The sequence below is a fragment of the Antechinus flavipes genome, chromosome 2, assembly GCF_016432865.1.
Source record: "Antechinus flavipes isolate AdamAnt ecotype Samford, QLD, Australia chromosome 2, AdamAnt_v2, whole genome shotgun sequence".
In the NCBI taxonomy this organism is placed as follows: Eukaryota; Metazoa; Chordata; class Mammalia; order Dasyuromorphia; family Dasyuridae; genus Antechinus; species Antechinus flavipes.
Window position 1 is genome coordinate 134201985 of NC_067399.1, and position 21497 is coordinate 134223481.

Here is a 21497-nt window from a genome sequence, read left to right on the forward strand (position 1 = left end):
CCACTAAGATTAGCTCCTTGGTGATAAAATGTCCATCGCTTCATCACCTGACTAAACAGGAAGAAAGGGAAACATAACCATCAGAATTGGGGAATCATTGCTGGATAGTCTACAGTATAAGTTGCCAAGAAGTAAGGAAGCATCCACTGGGATCTTGAAGACTTACCCTGTAGTTCTTCGAGTTGAGTGCCTTCACTATGTTCCACTCTCTGCTCCTTTCCAGCATTCCCTGTAAAGAAGAGATGAAAAAAAAAATAGTAGGAATATGCTCCATTTCTTAGAATGTGCTTAAAGACTGGAATCAGTGTAGTATATTGAAAACGCTGGTAAATTTGGAGTCGAAGGACCTGGAGTTTGAATTTAGGTTCCACCAATTCCTACTTCACCTTAGTTTCCTCATCCATAAAAAGACAGGTTTGGACAAGATCGTCTGAGATCAATTCCAGCTCTAAATCCATAATCCTATGACTACTAAAAGCTCTGCAATGTCTTCCTTATACCCTTTTCTCTTAAAATGCCATGAACATGGACTTTGTAATAACTCTGCTATATCTTAGAACTTTCCTTCTTTGTAGGGGAACAGAAGTAATACAACAACTAGTCAATCAGAAGGATTTCTGAGGCTTAATGTTGCTGAGATCCAATAAAGCTTTGTGATTGAACGCTAGCTGAATTTAAAGATTCCTGTCACTGCCAGAAACCACAGAAAAACTTTGATTAGCTCAAGTGCAACCTTGAGCAGAAGCTACAGACTTGAGATCTTGTTTGAGATTTTCTAAACTTCATGACTTATTGTCTCTATAGATGTCCCCCTGCTCAAAAGACTCTAGAAATGGCTTTATCTCACCACCTTTCCACTCCCCTCTGAGAAGCTCTTTCTATACTCCCTGATAAGTCATCCCCCTTACAAGTTCTTCTCAGACAACAAATGTCTTTATTTGGTGTAGTGGACTCTGTTTCACATTAGGTTCCTTTATAGGCCTGGGGCTCTTTTGTTAACATCCCTTAGCTCAATGAAGATGCCATCTTCTACAGGAAGCCTTTACTCATTCTCTATTGGTAGCAGCTTAATAAAGTCTTAATGTATTTAATTGGGTCCTGGAAGGAACCTTAGAATGCTTGAAGTCCAATTGTTATTTTAGGAGGAATCCCATCAGGATTATGCTTGAAAACACACAATGAGAAGCAAGTTCCAAAAGCTGCCCATTTCACTTTTGGACAACACTGATTGGTTATAAACATTTCTTTATTTTGATCAGAATTATACCTCCTTTCAGTTTTCAGCACTTATTCTCAGGTTTCTCCTCCGAGGCTAAATGAAATGTTTTTTTTTTTTTTTAACGTTTTCCCACCTTTACTTATTTTACTTATTCATATTTACTTGTCCATTTTTATGTTCTCCTTCCTTATAATAAACCATAAAATCCTTATGCATAAGAGTAACTATTAAAAAATTTGGTTTTGTACCCCTATCCTTATTACAATGCCTTGAATATTTTGCAGATGTTAAGTAACTCCTTGATGAATTAAATTAGATAAATGTGGTAGAAAGAAAACTGGATTTGGAGCCAAAGAAGGAGTAGGCTTGAGTCCCAGCTCTGCTAATTACTATCTGCATGACCTCTGGAGACAAATCACTTAACCTCTCAGGAGCTCCTCTTTCTCCTTTGTAAAAACTCCAGCTCCTCTGGCTGGCCTCTAAGATCCCTTTAAGCTCTAACTCATAAAATCCTATTGTTATTTTTTTTTAAGATGACATTTCACAACAACAAAAATGAGAGGGAAAACAACAAATGCCATTTATAAGAGCAACATCACGTATCTGATATTTTAAAATGTGACATTGAACACATGGCAAAAGTAAACAGAGAGTGAGATCACCATGGCATCAGTCCTGTTCCATTTCTGTACCAACATTCTAAGTATATACTCAGCCTATTAATGGAAATTGCCTTTTCACCCATGCTATATCCATAGATTATCAATCTTAGTAAAGTAGAATTCATAGAACATTGCTTTTCATTAATAGAGAATAATTGTCCTTTGTTTCACTCACTGATTAGTGTCTAAATGTCTGAAATATGTTTAGCATCCACAAAAACATTATCTTTGAAGATCAGGTATTGAATAAAACTTTCCAAAAGAGAGAGAGAATGAAAGAGATATTCCTTTTCAAGTTTCCACTGTCATATGGAAAAAGAAGGAAAGAGAATTCTCTGACTTCTAGGACCTGAAGATATGAGGTAGTTAAGATTTAAATGCCCAAGGGATTATTGTGTGGGTAGAGAAACTAAGTCTTGACTGTCTCCTGTTTTATTTCCTTATTAGGTTATGTAATGCAATTAACTCATAAATGATAATCTTTGGGGGAGGGATAAGGATTATGTAACCATATGTGTCTACAAGAATAATCATCATCAAAACAATAGCTCCTGGGTTTAGAAAGCTTAGCAGTTTACATAGCATTTTACAGACATTTCATTGGATCCTCAGAGGAAGGAAGGATTAAAGGAATAAGCATTTATTAAGTGCCTAATGTGTGTCAGACACTGTGCTAAGTACTTTACAAATATTGTTCCTTTCATCCTCACATCTGTGAGGTAAGTTCTATAATTATCTCCATTATACAAATGAGAAAACTGAGAGAGACAAGTTAAGAGGGTCACATAGCTAGTAACTATCTGAGGGTAGATTGGAAATCAGGTCTTCTAGACTTCAGCGTGCTATTCACAGTATTATCTAGCTTCTAGTTGCCAAGATAACAGTATCCCTGTTATCTCTAATTTATTTTGTAGTGTATTGTTCATGTGTACAACATATATATGTGTATACACACATATATAAATATGTACATCTGCATATGTGTGTATATATGTATCTGTGTATATTTATAGAACTATCTTTTATGCATAGAGATGATTACATATTTTCATCCCTATTAAACTGCATGCTATTTGAGAGCAGAATTTGCTTTTTGCCTTTCTTTGTAGCTCCAATTCTTAAAACACAGTGCCTGTCATATAGTAAGTAGACTTTTAATAAATATGGATTAGTTGACCTTGATATAAAGAAAATATAGTTCTTTAATACAATCCCCACTTCACAGATAAGAAAATTGAGGCCCCAAAAGTGTTAAATGACTTTCCAGATAGCTCTGACTAAAAAAAAAAGTGCTACATATTTGGGCATTAACTGTGTTTCTACTCTTGAATAGGTCTTTTAAATTAATGTTTGGCAAGCCCTATATTTTCCTATATTGAGGTAATCTCCACTTTCTTAATCCCATCCCCCAGCATTTTTCTCAGACCTAATCTATACCTATTAGAGCATAATTTGTGTTTTTGTTATTCATTTGTGAAATGATATAAGAGAGAACACTAACTTTATATTCTATAAAACTGGGTTCAAATCTCAATTCTATCACTTACTACTGTAAAACCTCAGATAATTCACCTCTAGGACTTAGTTTTCTCATCTATAAAATGCAATTGTTCCTCAGCCATTTTTCATTTGCGTTTATTCTTCATGATCCTATTTTTTTTTTTTTTTGGCAAAGATACTGGTGTGGTTTGCCATTTCCTTCTCCAGCTCATTTTACAGATGAGGAAACTGAGACAAACAGTGTTAAGTGACTTGCCCAGAGTCACTCAGCTTGTAAGTGTTTGAGACTGGATCTGAACTCAGGAAGATAAGTTTTCCTGACTCTAGAACCAGCCCTTTATGCACTGAGTCATCTACCTGACCATAAAATGTGGAAGGTGGACTCTAAACTCTTCTTCACTTCTGTCTGATCTCAGAGTAATGATTCTAGTGGCTTGCAAGCATTTGAGTGAATGTCATAGTGAGGCTTCATGTATTTAATCTGTGCTTGCTTCACTGATTCTGGATCCTGCTCTAAACATTTCATCAAAAAATATAATATCCCATTATATGGAATGTTAAATTACAAGAGGATTTTGCCACCTCAAAAATATATAGAAATTCTTCCTGCTTAAAACAGAATAGAATCTCAAATCTAATAGAATGTTAAATTCTTTGAGGTCATATTTTATTTTTCTTTATGTCTTTTAAAAATACCAATAAAATGAAATAAAATATTTATAATAAGCACTCAATAAAAATAAAAATTTCAATTAGAAAATTAGGTTTTAATGTTAAGGAATGGCAACCTCTCTGCCTCAGTTTCATTGTTAGATTTTCTTTACATTTTTGTGGCTTCAGCACTTACTTAGCAGAGTAGGTGTTTAATAAATGCTTATTGAACAAAATTGATTAGAAAGCTGAAAGTAATCTTAGAATACTTCATATCCAACTGTTATTTCAGCAGGAATCCCTTGTATAATAGCCCATCTAGACTATGCTTGAAAACCTCCCAAGGTTGGTCAATTCATTTTTCATCCACTTTAATTGTTCAGACGCATTTCCTCATTTTAATTTGAAATATACCTTCTCACCTGTTACGGCTAGAATTACTTTCTGAGACAAATTAAAACATGTCAAGACTCTCTGAGTACCTTTCCATACTTATGTCAGTAATCATGGCACCAGACCTTCAGAATCACAGAGACCAAGGAAACATCAGAAGGCATTTAGTCCAAATTTTATATAAACAAGAACTCCTTCCACAATAAATGATCATGTAGCTTTCCTCAAAGACTTTCACTCACTATCACCAGCCAATTCAAGCTTGTTGCATTCTTAGATAGCTCCTGTTGTCTGGAAGTCATCTCTTCTCTCCAACCCACAAGTAAATCTAATATTGCTCTTTGCAACTTTCAGTCACTCGTACTAGTCACCTTTTGAAAATAAAAAGAATAAGGTTAATCCACCTTCTACATGCTAGACCTTCAAATAAAATTTTCTTTTCTCCAGGCTAGAAATTGCCATTTATTTCAGTCAATCCTCAACTGGCATGATTTATAAATTAGGCTGCTTGGCCTCTTTTGGATTTTCTCCAACTTATTATTGCCCTTCCTAAAGTGAGGTACCTAGAGCTTAATACTCAACATGTGGTCTGATGAAGGCAATATATAATGCCACTGTTATGCTTAGAAACTGTCCTTCCCTGAATATAGTCAAAGATTATAATAGCTCTCTTGATTGCTGTATCACAGTGTTGATTCATGTTTAGCCTGAAATCCATAAAATTCCTCAGATCCTTTTAGAATAAAATGCTGCCTAATCATATTTTCCCCATCTTAGACTTTACCTTTCTTCTCATTAAATTCCTTCCTTCTTTTCTTTCTTTCTTTTCTTTCTTTCTTTCTTTCTTTCCTTCTTTTCTTTCTTCTTTTCTTTCCTTCTTTTCTTTCTTTCCTTCTTTTCTTTCTTTCCTTCTTTTTTTTCCTTCTTTTCTTTCTTTCTTTCTTTTTCTTTCTTTCTTTCTTTCTTTCTTTCTTTCTTTCTTTCTTTCTTTCTTTCTTTTTTCTTTCTTTCTTTCTTCTTCTTTTCTTTCTTTCTTTCTTTCTTTCTTTCTTTCTTTCTTTCTTTCTTTTTTCTTTCTTTCTTTCTTTTTTCTTTCTTTCTTTCTTTCTTTCTTTCTTTCTTTCTTTCTTTCTTTCTTTCTTTCTTTCTTTCTTCCCTCCCTCATTCTCATTCATTCTCTCTCTCTCTCTCTCTCTCTCTCTCTCTCTCTCTCTCTCTCTCTCTCTCCCTCTCTCTCTCTCTCTCACTCTTTGTCACTCTCTCTTTGCAATCAAGTTAAGTGACTTGAGCAGGGTCATAGTAAGTGTTGGAAGCCAGCTTTGAATTCAGGTGCTCTTGACTCCAGGGTTAATATCCATTGTTCCACCTACCTGCACCCTTCCTATTAAATTTCATTTTATTTTATTTAAGCCAATATCCTACCTTGTCAAAAGCTTCAGAATTTTGATTTTTACAACTCATATGTCAATTCTACCTCCCTCCCTCCATGACTGGCCTGCTTGTCTGGAATGCCATGACTGGACTGTGATATTTAAAATTTTGATAAGCATGTCCTTTATGCCTTCAATGAACTCATCAATAATAATCTCAAACAGAACAAGACAAAAGATAGAGCCCAGAGTCACTCTACTAGAGACGTCCTTCCAGGCCAACATCAATCTTTTTTTTTTTTGTCATTTTCTTTGGGTCTAAATATTAAGTTCATCGACCTATACAATTTCCAGGCCATAGCTTTTCAACTCATCTGCAAGGACACCATAAGAGACCTCAGAAATTCAGGTATGCTATGCCTATGCCTATCATGATCCCCTGATCTATGAGCTTAGGAAACGTTCACGAAAGTGGTGGGGGGAAGGAAGTGAGATTAATGTGGCAATGAAAGAAGTAGAGTATTGAGTGCTGAATTTAAGAGACTGGAAGACCTCAACTCTGAATACTGCCTTTGATACTGAGTACACATAGGAAAATCATTTCATCACTCTGAGCCTCAATTTGTCCATCTATTAAATGAGTTTAATAATTTCTGTAACAGAGAATAGACTATATAGTAACATCAATATTATTTGAAGAATCTCTATGAATGATTGTTATTCTGAATATTATACCCAAATTAACTACAAAAAGCCTGTGAAGTAATGTACAGAGAAAGCAGCTTTTTAAAAAATTAGGGTTTTTTTTTTTTTTTTTTTGCTTTTTTTCCCACTGGAGCAATTGGGATTAAGTGACTTGCCCAGCGTCACACAGCTAGGAGGTGTTAAGTGTCTGAATCCAGGTTTGAACTCAGGTTCTCCTGACTTCAGGGCTGGTGCTCTATCTACTGCACCATCTAGCTACCCCAAAACACCAGTATTTTAAAGAAGTTGATAAGCATTGTATTCAAAGATCAATTATTTGGACCCACAATCATGTGAAATACTTATGAACTCTGAAGTTACAGACAGCATCATTTTATTATTTTCCATCAGCCTTCCAACCTCATTGATAGTGAAGAGTCTAAGAATAAAAAAAGAGAAAAGAAGGAGCCAAGAGGACTTAAGAGTTGAAGTAGTCCTTAAATCATCTCATCCAACTTTCTCAGGTCATAAATCAAGGAAAATGCTTCTCAAAGAGCTGCCAGCTCTCCTTCATCTGTTAGTTTCTCCTGTATGTTTATTATATATTATCCATCCATCTATCCATCTATCTATCTATCCATCTATCATTCTTTTATTATCTATCCATCTACCTATATCTATCTATCCAACCATCACTCTATCCATTTATCTTTCTATATCTATCTATCCATCCATCCATCTATCCATCTATCTATCCATCCATTTATGTCATCTATCTAATCTACCTACATATGTAGGCATGTATGTGTATATTTGTACATATCTGTTTTCATTAGTATCTTCTTTAATGCACTATGAACTCCTTGAGAACAGGAACTGTCTTTTCCCTTTCTCTGTATTACCTGCATTTAGCAAAGAATTTGATGTAAAGGAGGTGCTTAATAAAGTCTTAATGACTGGCCTATTTGTCTGGAATGCCATGACTGGAATCCACAACTCAAAATTCACTTTCCAAGTTGTTGATATAACACCATTCCAGTGTCCTAGGAACCTCCTGACCTGTTCATGGTCAATTAACTTCAGCAATAAGCATCTATTAAATATATGATAGACATAATTTCAGGCCCTAAGAAAAGAAAGACAGACAAAACAACAATAAATACCAAAAAAAAAAAAAAAAGCATATTGTCTTGCTCCTCAAAATCCTGAAATGGGAGCAAAGGAAAACAGAGTTTATATCTGTGTGACTATATAATTTTAGCAAATAATCTTACTACTCTGAACTTCAGTTAAAGGAGGCTAAGGAGAACGATGAACAGAGTTCCAGATCTGGAACCAGAAAGATCTAAGTTCAAATTCAGCTTTAAAACTTAAGTAACTTTGTGATCCTGAACAATTAACTTAACCTTATTTGTCTCAGTTTTCTCGTCTGTAAAATGAACAGGAGGAGGAAATGGCAAATCACCTCCATATCTTTACCAAGAAAACATAAATGGAGTCACAAAGAATTAAAAATGACTGAAATAACAACAACATAACTTCAGCTTCTTCATCCATAAAATAATGAGAACAAATATTTATGGTAGGGTTTTTGTGAGGAAAGTGTTTGGAAAACTCAAAATTACCACATACATGTGAGTTGTTAGTTGCTGTTGTTGTTGATCTTAGGAAAACCCTAAAAGAACAAGTCAGAGTAGTACACTTAATGTTAGAAATATATGCACATAACATATTTAACATATATAAGACTGCTTGCCATCTAGGGGAGGGGAGGGAGGGAGGGAGGGGAAAAATCGGAACAGAAGCGAATGCAAGGGATAATGTTGTAAAAAAAATTACCCTGGCATGGGTTCTGTCAATAAAAAGTCATTATTATAAAATTTTAAAAAAAGAAAGAAAGAAATATATGCATATATCTAATGGGAAGTTTCATTTAACTATAGCAACACAAAACTATTCTAAGGCTGTGTATCTGTTTTCAGGCTATTACTCTGGGAAACAATTGAGAGAGCAAAGAAGACTGTTGTGGAGACAGTTAAATAAAAAAAGGTTGTGAGTAAAGGTTAAAGGATTTGGAATTATGTAGCCAAGAGACATGAAGCAAAAGTGCAACTTCATAACATCTCAAGTACATAGAGGATTATGGTATTTGGAAGATGGCCAGTTGCTTTCTCTATCTATCTACTGGAGACAGAATAAGAGAAGCTAAAACTAGAAAAGAAGGCTTTAAATTGGATAAAGAAATGTTTTTATATAAATTTAGATGTTCTTTGGTGGGGGAAGGAGGAATGAAGTTTCATCAGTGAGGGGAACTCCCTCTACCAATATAAAGAGCTTAGAGTTGCCTGGGTCATTTCAAGGATAAGGGTGGCTGTGTGTGTATGATATATATATAATATATATGTATATATATGTATATATGCATATATAGTTGGGTATGTGTGTATATATCCTTCTATCCATCTGTCATCAATCTAATCTATCTACTTAGATGTATATATTTATTTGTACATATTTGTTGTCAGACAAAGAGACAGACACACAGAGACAGAGACAGAAACAGAGTTACAGAGAGACACAGTGACAGAGAGACAAAGACAGAAAAACAGAAACATAGACATACACAGAGACAGAGAGGGAGTGAGAGACATAGACAGACAGACAGACACACACACACAGATGTATATCTATAGCTATAAGATCATCAGATAGAATGCTAAGCCTGGAATCAGGGAAAGTTGAATTCAAATCTGGCCTCAGACACTAGCTTTTTATTTATTTTTTATTTTATTTTGATGCTGGGCAAGTCTTAATCTTGCTTCCCTCAGTTTCCCCAACTGTAAAATGGTCTGGAGAAGGAGATCATTTTAGTGTCTTAGCCAAGAAAACACCAAATGGAGTCATGGAAGGTCCTACATGACTGAACAAACAAATATAGATACATATTTGCATTTAGAATTAACATTCATATCCAATCTTGGGATCAGGAAAAACTGGATTTAAGTCCTATCTCTGACACATAGAAGCAATGTGAATATAGTCAAGTAATGCAGGTTCTCCAGGTTCCCCAGAGGCTTCCTAGGAGTATTAACTAAAAAAGCATCACCAATCTTCCTGAATGGAGGGGGATGCCACAGTAGGAGCTCCTAAATCCATACCACATGATGATTTAAAAACAAGAGATTTGGGAGGGAGGACTTACACTTTCATTGTGATGAGGAACTCCTGGTAAGGAAATTCCTTCTATGAATGTAGATCAATACCTCCTAATACTTTATAGTTAGGAAATTGCCTGGGGAACCAAGACATTAAGTAGTTTCCCAGGTTCACATAGTACTACGTATTAGAAGAACCTAGATTTTGCTGATTCTAAGACCAATGTACTCTATGCATTAAGCAGTAATGCTTTGTGTGTATATATCATTTACTAAAAGATTTCAATGTGATATGGAAATGGATATTGCTATTCAGAGATTCATTTAATCATTCACTCACTCATTCAACAGAATTTTAACTATTCTTCTCTATTGGGCAAAACATATCAAATTTAAAACTTATTCCTCATTATTGTTGGGATTCAGTTGTTTTCAGTCATGCTTGCCTGTTTGTGACCCCATTTGGGGTTTTCTTGGCAGAGATATTGCCATTTCCTTCTTTCTGGCTCATCTTGATGATGAGGAAACTGAGGCAAAGTTAAGTGATTTGTCCAAGATCACACAAGCAGTAAATTTCCGAGGCCATATTTGAACTCAGATCTTTCTCATTCTGGATCTGGCATTTTATCTATTGTCCCACCCAGTCCCATGGGAATGACTAAATTCTCTCAAAGATTATGCAAGACAGGCAGCTAGATGGCACAGTGGATAGAGCATTGTTCCTGGATTCAGAAAGACCTCAATTCAAATCCAGCCCTAGACATTTAATACTTACTAGCTGTGTGATCCTGGGCAAGACACTTAACCCCAAATGCCTCACACACACACACACACAAAAGGCTATGCAAGAAGAGCACAACCTTAAGTAAGTCAAAGAAACACTTGTTAATCAAATACTATTATTGTTAAATGATTAATTAAATACTAAGTGTCAGACACAATTCTAAAGATAAGGGATACAAAGAAAGGCAAAAATAGAGGTTGCCTTCCAGGAGCTCATGTTGTAATGGAACAACACATAAATCACTAGGAATCCTGTAGAGACAATATGGAGAGGGAAAAGAGCTGGAAGGCAATCTAAGAGAAAAGACACTTATAGTTGGAGAGATCGAGAAAGACCAGAAGAAGGTAGGACTTGAGTATCCTTGGCAGGGAAGACAGTCAGGGCAAAAAGTGCCACAAGGGGAGTTGGAATGCCCTAATTGAGAAATAACATGTGAGTCAGTTTAAAGTAAAAGAAGGAGTAAATGCAGGCTGACTGGAAAGGTAGGAGGACTGATATTTTGAAGAATTTTAAATGCCAGAGTATTTTAAACTTGATTTTTGAGGTAATAGGGAGACATTGGAATTTATTGGAAAGAGACAGCTAGATGGCAATGCCAATAGTCAGGACTTCAAATCCAGCTTCAGACACTTACCAGCTGTGTGACATTAGGCAAGTCACTTAACCTCAGTTTCCTCATCTGTAAAATGAGGATCATAATAGCACCTACTTCCCAAATGAGATAATAATTGTAAAGCACTATATGTCTATTAGAGATTAATAGACAATTAGGGAGGGAGGTCTTATGGTCACTTTTAGTGCCTCTGTGGAACATGGAACAGAGTGAGTATAATTTTAAGGCAGAGGAGATTATGTAAAAGGCTACATTAGCAGTTCAGGTAAGAGATAATACAGACCTGAATTATGGTGATTGCAAGCAGAGGAAAATGTACACATATACATATATATGTAAATGTGTGCTCTGTTATTCTGTTTTTGCCTGTTTCAGTTTCTCTCCCCACCTCTCTCTATCTCTGTCTCTGTCTCTTTCCCTTTCTCTTTTCCTCTCCCTCTATCTTTCACTCTCCTCTCCTTTTCTCTCTCTCCTTCTTTCCCTTCTTCCCTCTTCTTTCTTGTTTTGCTTCCAAATTTGAGAGTTCCAAAACTAGAAACTCAAATGTTCCTTGTGTACACAGGGAGGTGCTATTATTATGCCCATTTTACAGATTTGGAAACTGAAGCAGGTAGCAATTAAGTGACTTGCCCAGTGTCCAGTAAATACTTGAGGCCAGATTTTAATTTATATCTTTCTGATATTCTCTGTCAACTGTATCACCTAGATATATAGATGCCAAATTACCTGCACTACAGTAGTAGTTATGGAGAAGAAAGAAAGGAATAGAAGTTTAAAAGATGCTGGAGGATGAAATGGCAAGACTTGGCAACTGATTGGAAATTCATTCTCTCTCTCTCTCTCTCTCTCTCTCTCTCTCTCTCTCTCTTCTCTCTCTCTCTCTCTCTCTCCATCGATCCATCATCTATATCTATGTATCTATGTATCTATCATCTATCTTTTTAAACCCATGGATACCTATTATCTATCATCTGTCTATGTATCTGTTTAGCTATCACTTATCCATCCTTTTTTAACTTATGGATACCTATTATCTGTCATCTATCTGTCTATCTGTTTATCATATATCTATATTTTTACCTATGAATACATATTATCTATCATCTTCCTATCTATTATCTAACTATGCACTTTGCACAATGCTTAGACCATAATAAGCACTTAATAAATATTTACTGACTATTTCTCTATCCATCCATTAATTTATTCATGCATCTATCACTTTGAAGTTTAAATAACACTTGTAATAATCCCATGAGATAGGCAGCATAGGTTATTATCTCTATCGTACAATTCAGGAGACTGAGTCTCGGAATGTCTAGGTGATTTATTCATGGTCATATAACAACTAAATGATAGTGTTAGCTGTTGAATCCAGGATTTCTGACTCCAGGTCTGGCACTCTTCCTCCTACTCCCCCATTCCTCTGAGGCTTCCTGGCTCTAAGACAGGTGTGTAGAATGTGAAGGTTATTAATGAACTGAGTTGCACTTAAATAAAATGGATTTTCTTCTGTCTAGAATGGTTTAAGGGTAATCCTTCCTGGGGACAAAGAGATGGATAAGATGACTTCAATTCTACTCATCCTGTTCTTAGAATTTTTTTTCAATTTGGTCAGCACAACATTCTTGCACCCCTGTGTCCTCTTCTGTCACTGAGATGATTAAACATTCTTAAATGCTAGGGCAGCAATGACAACCAAATTTAAAGGATTCAGATGTGTTTTTTTTTCTTACCTGTGAATTAGTCTATTTCACTAGGGGAAAAATTGGAAATGACACATACATAAACAAACACATGCACATGGACAGACACATTCACATGCCACACATTTTTAATTTCTCTCTCTCTCTCTTCCTCCCCTCTCATTCTGTCTTTCTGTCTTTGTTTCAGTTTCTCTCCCCTCTTTCTCTGTCTCTCTCAGTCTGTCTCTCTCTTTCCCTCTCCCTCTATCTTTCACTCTTTTTCTCTCCCTTCTTCTTTTCCTACTTCCCTCTTCCTTCTCTGTTTTGCTTCCATTTTTGAGAGTTCCAAAACCAGAAACTAAAGTGTTCCCTCTGTATTATAGTAGCTGGTATCCCTAATCAATGACTTGGCCTATCAGATACAAAAAGGTCTGAGTATTATGGCTTCTCTATCACTTGACTAAGAGTGAAATTAAGAAAATCAGTGACTATCAGCTCATGCCAATCAAGACATAACAATCAAGACATAATTAACAGGGAGAATTCAGGAGTGGGCCTTTCACCCCAGTCTTGCTTTTTTGGTTAAGTGATCTCAGTAGTTGGCAGTGAAATAGCAATCATTTCTTTAGACTTTTAAGAATTCTTCTTCTGAAGACCCCCATCTTGCCAGTTCTGAGAGCTACATTTAGAAGTTCTTATTCCATGTGCTAGTGATATTAATGATGTTTGCTGCAACTCTGTGCAAAAGCAAAAAAAGTCTTCCTACGAAGAAGAATTACTTCATGGTGCTATGTATTCATTCGTGGCTAATTCCCCAGACTTGTTTTTTTTAAACTATATATTGTTTTTCCTAGGAGCTTTACAAACTATATTACTAGCTTTTTGAGAATTCAGTGTGCCTTCTTCCACTTCACACAGGCTGGCCAGATCCAGATTTTAGAGCACATATCCTATCTCAACTGATTGATATCTAGTTCAAGTCCCATGACCTCTATGAGAAGATTTTCTTGACTTTACTCAATTCAATATGATTCTCTTCTTTCCAGTTCTCTCATCCCTATCTCACATTTCCTCAATATATAACCATATTCTGATTTTTAAAATAATATTTTATTTCTCCCAATTACATGTAAAAACATTTTTTTTAACATTCATTGGGTTTTTTAAGTTTGTTTTTTTTTTTTATTTTGAGTTCCAAATTCTATCCTTCTTCCTTCTCTGAAGGAGTAAACAGTCTGGTATAGGCTACACAACCATATTCTAATTTGTAAAATACTTCTTTGTGTCTGGAAGTGCCTTGAAATGAAGCATAACATGCTAGAGAGTGATTGATTTGGAATTAGGAAAAACTGTGGTCAAATTTGACCTTAATCACTTACTATATGGTGATCTTAGGGTAAATAACTTAATTTTTCCAGAGTTTAGTCTCTTCATTGAGAAAGTAAGATTAGACTAGATAACTTCTGAAGTCCTTTCCAACTTTAAAATCTATGACTCTATGATCCCAATATCATTAATTAGGGAGGGGAGAGAGAGAGAGAGAGAGAGAGAGAGAGAGAGAGAGAGAGAGAGAGAGAGAGAGAGAGAGAGAGAGAGAGAGAGAGAGAGAGAGAGAGAGAGAGAGAGAGAGAGAGAGAAATGAGAGAAAGATGAGACAGAGAAACAGAGACAGAGACACAGAGAAACAGAGACAGAGAAAGACACAGACACAGACAAAGAGACACAGAGAGAAAGACAAAAACAGAAACAGAAACACACAGAGAGCAAGACAGAAACAGAGATGGACAGAGACACAGAGACATAAGCAGAGAGAAAGAGAGACAGAAAGTGTATTTGACAATTTTATTGGAATAGGAAAACATTTAGTGCACAAATACCTGTTAACAATTCACTTTCAGTTTATAGTTTTAGAGAATTATTTGAAGTCTTTGAGAAGTCAAATGACTTACTCACAATCTCCCAGTATATAATCAGTATTTGAATTTAGTTCTTTTTGACTTTTAGCTCATTCCTTTACTCACTGACCTCTATCCAATGCCCTGAATATATCAGACATGTAATAAATATTTATTCAATAAAGCAACCATTATGTACCCTAAATTGATTTGTTCTCAGCATGCAGCAAAGTTAGTACCTGACCTTCCCAATCAATGTTCTTAGATCTCCTGTTAAATTGAAAAAAGAAAGATCCTAGAATTATGGCTTCTATGGCTTCAGTTCCTATTCTGAAAGGAAAGCAGAATGAAGATGCCAGTGATTAGCAAGTCACACTAATCTCAGCATAATTAACCAGGAGAAATATAGCAAGAAGTCTTGTTGAATAGGAAGGAAAAAAACACTGCTGATTGACTTTCCTTTAGTCTTGTATTTCCTAAAGATTAGTACTAAAAGCTCTGGGGACCAGTAACCATTTTTTACTGATCAGTGCAAAAATCCTTATTCCTGAATCCCTCTAACTTTGAAAAATGGACTCTTTCTCCTCTTAAATCTCCCTCATTTTCTCTGATTTTTTTGGTCCCTGTCCCTTGGGTCACTGCTATCCTCATCAAGCTCAACAAGAGGCCTAGGATAAAATTCTAGAAGCTTTATTGATCTGCAGTCTAATTTTAGGTAATGCAGTGGATAGAGTACCAAGCCTTAAGTCAGGAAAACTCATCCTCTTGAGTTCAAATCTGACCTTAAATACTATTAGCTGTGTGATTCTGGGTAAGTCATTTAACTCTGTTTGCCTCAGTTCCTCATCTGTATAATGAGCAGGAGAAGGAAATGGTGAACTATTCCAGTATCTTTGCTAAGAAAACCCCAAATGGGGTCACAAAGAATCAAACATAACTGAAAGAACTGAACAACAGTAGTAGAATGATATTTCAGACTTCTAATCCAAGAAAAAACTGTAAGAAATGTTGTCTAATAAAGCATGGTGATTCAGAAGGAAGAACATTGCATGGTGATCTGATTTTAAGTCCTAGTATTTCCATAAACCAAACATGTACTTCTGGCCCACAACTGAAAATGGGATTATTTGAACAGATGATCTCTAAAATCTTTTCGAACTCTAAATCTTATAATCCCTGGATAAGAACTTATCTTTTAGAAATACTTTCTAGTTCCAAATGAAGACAAGTGTTTGTTCTCAAGTTATTAATAGACACAAGTGGCCCATCTAAATTTTGCTTTTTTTAGTACCTAGCTAGGGGCTGCAGGATATAAAGATTTATCTACTAATCCATCAATCAGCAAGCATTTATTAAGCATTTACTAATTTACTATATGCCATGAACTGGTAATACAAAGACAAAAACAAAACAGACCTGCCACATGGGAATTAACATTCTAAAGGGAAAACACCATATTAATAATGTCATTCATATAGCACTTTAAGGATTATAAAGCACTTTATATGCATTATCTCATTTGAAGCTTTAAATATATGAAGTAAATAAGCAACTTAAGTGGGAAGTAGTAATTTCTTGGGGGAATAGAAAATATTTCATGGGGGGAATAGCACTTAAATTAAGCTTTGAAAGCAGCAAGGTAACTTAAGAGGTGCAAGTGATTCTAAGGGCTAGTCTGTCTAAGGGGATGGAGATGGGAGATGTATTTGGTTTATGAGCAAGAAGGCCAATTTGATTGGATCATAAAAGGCATGGAGTAAAATGTGATAAATCATAAATAAAAGATTTAACTGCCTTACAGAAAAGTTTGTATTTTAACCTACAGGTAATAGGAGGCACTAAATATTTTTTAGCAAGAGAGATGTGTTCAGACTTGAGTATGAAGATTACTCCTTCACTAATGTGTAGCATAGATTGGAGAGGGTGAAGACTCAAGTCTGGAAGACCACTGATAGGACTATTATCATTGTCCATATATGAAAGGAAGAGAGCTTGACCTAGGTTATAGTGTGAATAGAGAGAGTGGGATGAATATGAGAGATGCTATGGAGACAAAATATTTGATTTTTGGCAACTAGTTGACTATTGGCAAGTGGAGTAGGATGAGAGAGAGTGAAAAGTTAAGAATAAATCTTAGGTTGTACCCTTGGTTACTGAAAAGTTACCCTCCACAGAATCAATTTAAGTCAATCAATCAACAATCCATTAGATCCTAGGCATTATGCTAACAGAAACAAGAAAGTTAGAAAGTAGTTGGATTAGGGAAAGAGAGCAGAGAAAATGATATCTGTCTTGGACATATTGAATTTGAGATATATGTACTACACTCACTTGGAAATGTCCAACAGGCAACAGATGATGTGGGTTTCAAGCATAGACTAGGGATTAGAGTTGAGTAATAAGATATGAGTATAATCTACATAGAAATGATAATGGAACCTATGAGAGTTCATGAAAGCACTAAGAGAATTATAAATTATTTCTGTATCAGTACCAAGTAAGACTTTAAAATTTGAAATGACATAAAACATTTAACCCCCAAATGATATTTGAATAAGTGGGTCTCTCATTTGTCAAACATTTTAAGTTTAGCATTGGGCAAAAGACTAAGGATAAATTGGTTTATGTCATATTAAATGAAGTAATATTTATTGGACAATTTTCCATAAATCGGTAGTATACAAAGACTGCATATCCTGGATATTTAGTGCAGTGTCACCTCAATTCATTTAATAAGTATTTATTGAATGATTGAAACAGTTGAATTATGGTAAGCATGCTGTTTTTAAAGAGCCAATTACAATTCTATGATGAGCACTAAATAGTCCTAGTAATCAAAGGAACCTAATAATTCTATCATTTTACACCTATCCCCACCAAAAGTATGATCAAGAGGAATTTCTGGATTTGAATATAACTACTACACGAAAACTGCTGAGATTTTTGTACAATTCAATCATCAAAAAAAAAATAAAGATAAGCATAAGGTCTTTGAAAATATTGTTTAAAATTGATTTTGCCAGTTGTCTCATTGATAAAATCTTGTTCCTGTCCTATTATTGTCCTTAAATTTAAAAAGAAAACATTGTTGCCTTGATCGAATCATCTGACTAGACCTCAAATGACTTAAAAATCTAAGAGATTCCATTTACTTCTAACTGCTTGGCCATTTGAACAGGTCCAGTGAATCATACACAAGATTGATTACACTGTAATACTTTGTAAGGCAAGTGATTGCTTTGGTGGTAGTTCTCCCTATACCACTGTGAACTGAAAACTCTTTTTTTCTTTGGTTTTGTGTGACAAATTCTTTAGCTGATGGCTGACTTTCCATGTTGAGTCCTTCCACACATGGACATAGTCTTCCTCATCAGATTGTGATTATTGAGAAAGGAGTCTGACTTCTGCCTTTCTTTATACTCCAGGGCTTAGCACAATGCCTGTGGGCGAAGTAATCACTTAATAAAAATTTATTGACTGCCTCAATGAGGAGGCATCAGAGGAGGACTTTTGTGTAGAGATTGTGCATTATTTTAAAGAATTTATTTGTAAAACTAAAATCCATTAGCATGTGATAACTAATAAGGCAATCTATGTGTTTACTGTTCACAAACATTTATTAGGAATCTAATTCACAAAGCTTGTGCTAGTTACTACTTGTAAACAGTTTAATTGCCAACTCTCATGGAGCTTAGTATAAGACAAAGTTTCTTAAGGACTATGAAATATTTGGCAATTATAAAAGTTATCAAATATTCCACCAAAATTTAATTTTTTATTTAAAAATAAATAAGTGTATCCTCATTAGTATGCAATTTTTTTCATCTTGAATAAATGATTATATATATATCTCAAATAATTTTTAAAATAATTTTCTTTCTGATTTATTATCAGGAAATGTTTGATTTGTGTACTTATTTTATACATCTATATGCCAGGAGTTATGTAAAAATTTCCCAGACAAAAAGGGGTTGCAAGCAGAAAAAATTAAAAAACCAACAGATTAATTATCAGGAGCAAATCAGTATCTTTGCTATAACCTCCATTAATCCTCCTCTTCCCATCATGGACCATACTCAGTCATTATTTCTCATTCCCAAAGAGCATATGTAGACTTTGGATTACCTACTTACGACTATGTGTGATTAATTGCTGAGGAGTTTATATTGTGACATGATAAGGAGTTCTCCCTTTTCCCCTTTCCAGGATTGTCTGTAAAGCCAGAAAAGAAGGATGAATAGTGAGATTTGATTGCTATACAAGAAGGCAAATGTTGCCCATCCACCTGTCTCAGCTGCAACTCTCTCTTCTGCTCTGACTGAAGGTGGGTAGGTGAACACAGCTCTTTTCCAAACCTTTCAGCCCTCAATCTAACCCAGTATAGATCATAGACTCAGCTTTGTCAAATGGAACCTTAGTCAACTTGGTCATTTTCACTTTTTTTTTCCTGATTAAGTGAGTGAAGACAGTTCTTGATGTGGATGTGTACAGGCTGAGGAGGATCCTATGAATTCAAGAAATCCTGGATTCAATAAGAGGAGGGGCTCATTGTGGAGGAATCGGAACATAGTGAAGTCAAGGAAAGCTTCTACATAAGCTGGGCTGAGCATGACTGCCCAGGCCTGGCCATTTTGCCGATGATAAGCCAAGAGAAAAGGTTTAGGCAGTGTGGATCCAAGGTGAAACGTGAAATGTCTAACTGTCCATGAATTGTTTTATGTGCTGGTGGGATTTAATTATAAAACTTCCTGAAAATTAACATAATAGTTCTAAGTTAAGTTATTAAATTCTATTTCTTCTATAACAGAACTTCCTGTCAGACTTCAACTTATTTTCTTTCTCTTTCTTACAGAAATAGTACCAAATTAAGTTGTTAAATGTTATTTAGTTAATAATAACAATAATAATAAGAAGAAAGATTTATTTGTTGTGTGATCCTGGGAATGTCACTTAACTTCTATTTACCTCTGTTTCTTCATCTATAAAATGAGGATAATAATATACTTACCTCCTAGAATTGTTGTAAGGGTAAGACAATATTTGTGAAGTACTTTTGTAACTAAAGAATATGTGTAAGTGTGTGTATGTGTGTTTTACATATACATACATACATATAATGCTGTCTAGGTAATAGGAGTAGTAACTGTAGTAGATAAGATAAGCATAAAGAATATTCTGTTGTAGAAGGTATAAGGTAATAGATTCTTATCAAACATGCTATTCACTAAAGGCATCCTAGAGAAGGTATTATTTGAAATGACATTTAAAGATCTAGTAGCTGATAACTGGAAGGGAAGGCCTTCCAAACAAAGGGAACTTCATGATTAAAGGTGCAGATACAGGTAGATTCATGTTCATTCACAAAGAGAGTACACTAATATGGCTACATTGTAGAGAGTAATAAAATGGCATAAGGCTAGAAAGGCAGGACTGTGGAAGAGTCTGATCAATTCATGTCCAGGTAAGCAATAGGAGACCACTGAAGCTCTATTTGTTTTGTTTGTGTTTTTATTTTGTTCTACTTTTTAGCAGAATGACATGACTAGGACTATGTCTAAGGAAAAAAAAATATTCTAGCAGGTGTGGGAATGATAGAGTAGACAAAGTAGGATCTGCAGGGGGCAAGACCAATTTTTGCAATAATCCAGGTAAGAGTAATAATAACATCTACAAAGGCAATGGCAGGAAGAATAGAAAGGAGAGAATGAATACAAGAGGTATTGCTCAAGTGGAATTGATAAAATCTTATAAATCGTTGGTCATCACAAGTAAGGCAGACATAAAAATCAGAGATAACCCCAAGGCTTTAAAAATGGGACTTGGGGTGTATTATAGGAACCAGACGGAAAGAATGAAGTTTAAAAGAGGAATGCTAATGATCTCAGACTTCAGAGCTCCTCTATGCCAGAAACAGCTAGTACTTTCTGTAACCATTAGAGTAGGCAAAAGATGTCATCAGAAAGTATGGATTTTTGTGTGGGGGAATACTGCAAGATGTATCTTTTCTTATAAAAAAAATCTTATTACCATGTAGATCTGCCTGTTTGACAAACAGGCCATTATTTACACCCATCAGAACAAGGATCTAGAGAGATTATCCTAGAAAAGCTCAAATAACTCTCATCTGGTGATAGAACCACTGTGGCATATAATACCTTATATGCAAATGAGCATCACTGTTTGAACTTTGAGTGTATGCATTATGCAAAATTTGGATTTATGTAACTTTCAAACAGATCCAGAGTACCCTGATCTTTATTAATTCAATATAGAACTCAAATAAGCAATTCTGTGCCTGGCATGAAAATTTATGGAGAAGCTCTGAAGCTCCCTCTGTTTCTCTCTATTTCATCAGGAAAGGAGAAAGAAAATAAGTTGAAATCTGACAGGAAACCAGAAGAAGAGGAATGTATATTAAACATATTTACACAGATGATAAGCAGTGCAAGACTCTATTTTTCCTTACATGGACATTTTCTCTCATTGTTCACTGCTCCTACCGACCTCAAAATATTGGTTTCACATTTATAAATTCCTGATTCAATCAAGCCACATCAAACATGGCCCCTAGCCATCTTAATGACAGCCATACAGTTCTAAGTGATTTGGTCCTCGAGTAAGCAATCATTCTTTGGATAATCCAACTTTGACATGTGCACAGATACAGGACAGCCTCAACCAAGCCAACCAATTCTGCAAACTTCAAGAAATTTTAGGATACTTTTAAATTCTGAAAAGAGCTCCCTGAATAAAAGTGAATTAAAATCACTTTTATTTTTCCTTAGTTAATTAATTTCCATGCATATGCAGTGAAAATCTTGTTCTTGTATGAAGACATAATCATAGATGGAAAGTTTTACATATTACAAATTTATATTTTACAGAT

The 21497-nt window shown here is 35.2% G+C and overlaps 1 protein-coding gene across 4 annotated transcripts in view; it reads right to left on the minus strand.

Annotated features, from left to right (window-relative positions):
* Nucleotides 1-21497, minus strand: part of ZMAT4 (zinc finger matrin-type 4) — an 803377-nt gene that overhangs the window by 434273 nt on the left and 347607 nt on the right. For all 4 annotated transcript variants that reach the window (XM_051975573.1, XM_051975570.1, XM_051975571.1 and 1 more), the window contains one exon: nt 167-229. In XM_051975573.1, coding sequence (XP_051831533.1) covers nt 167-229 — 63 coding nt within the window. The remainder of the gene's footprint in view (nt 1-166; nt 230-21497) is intronic.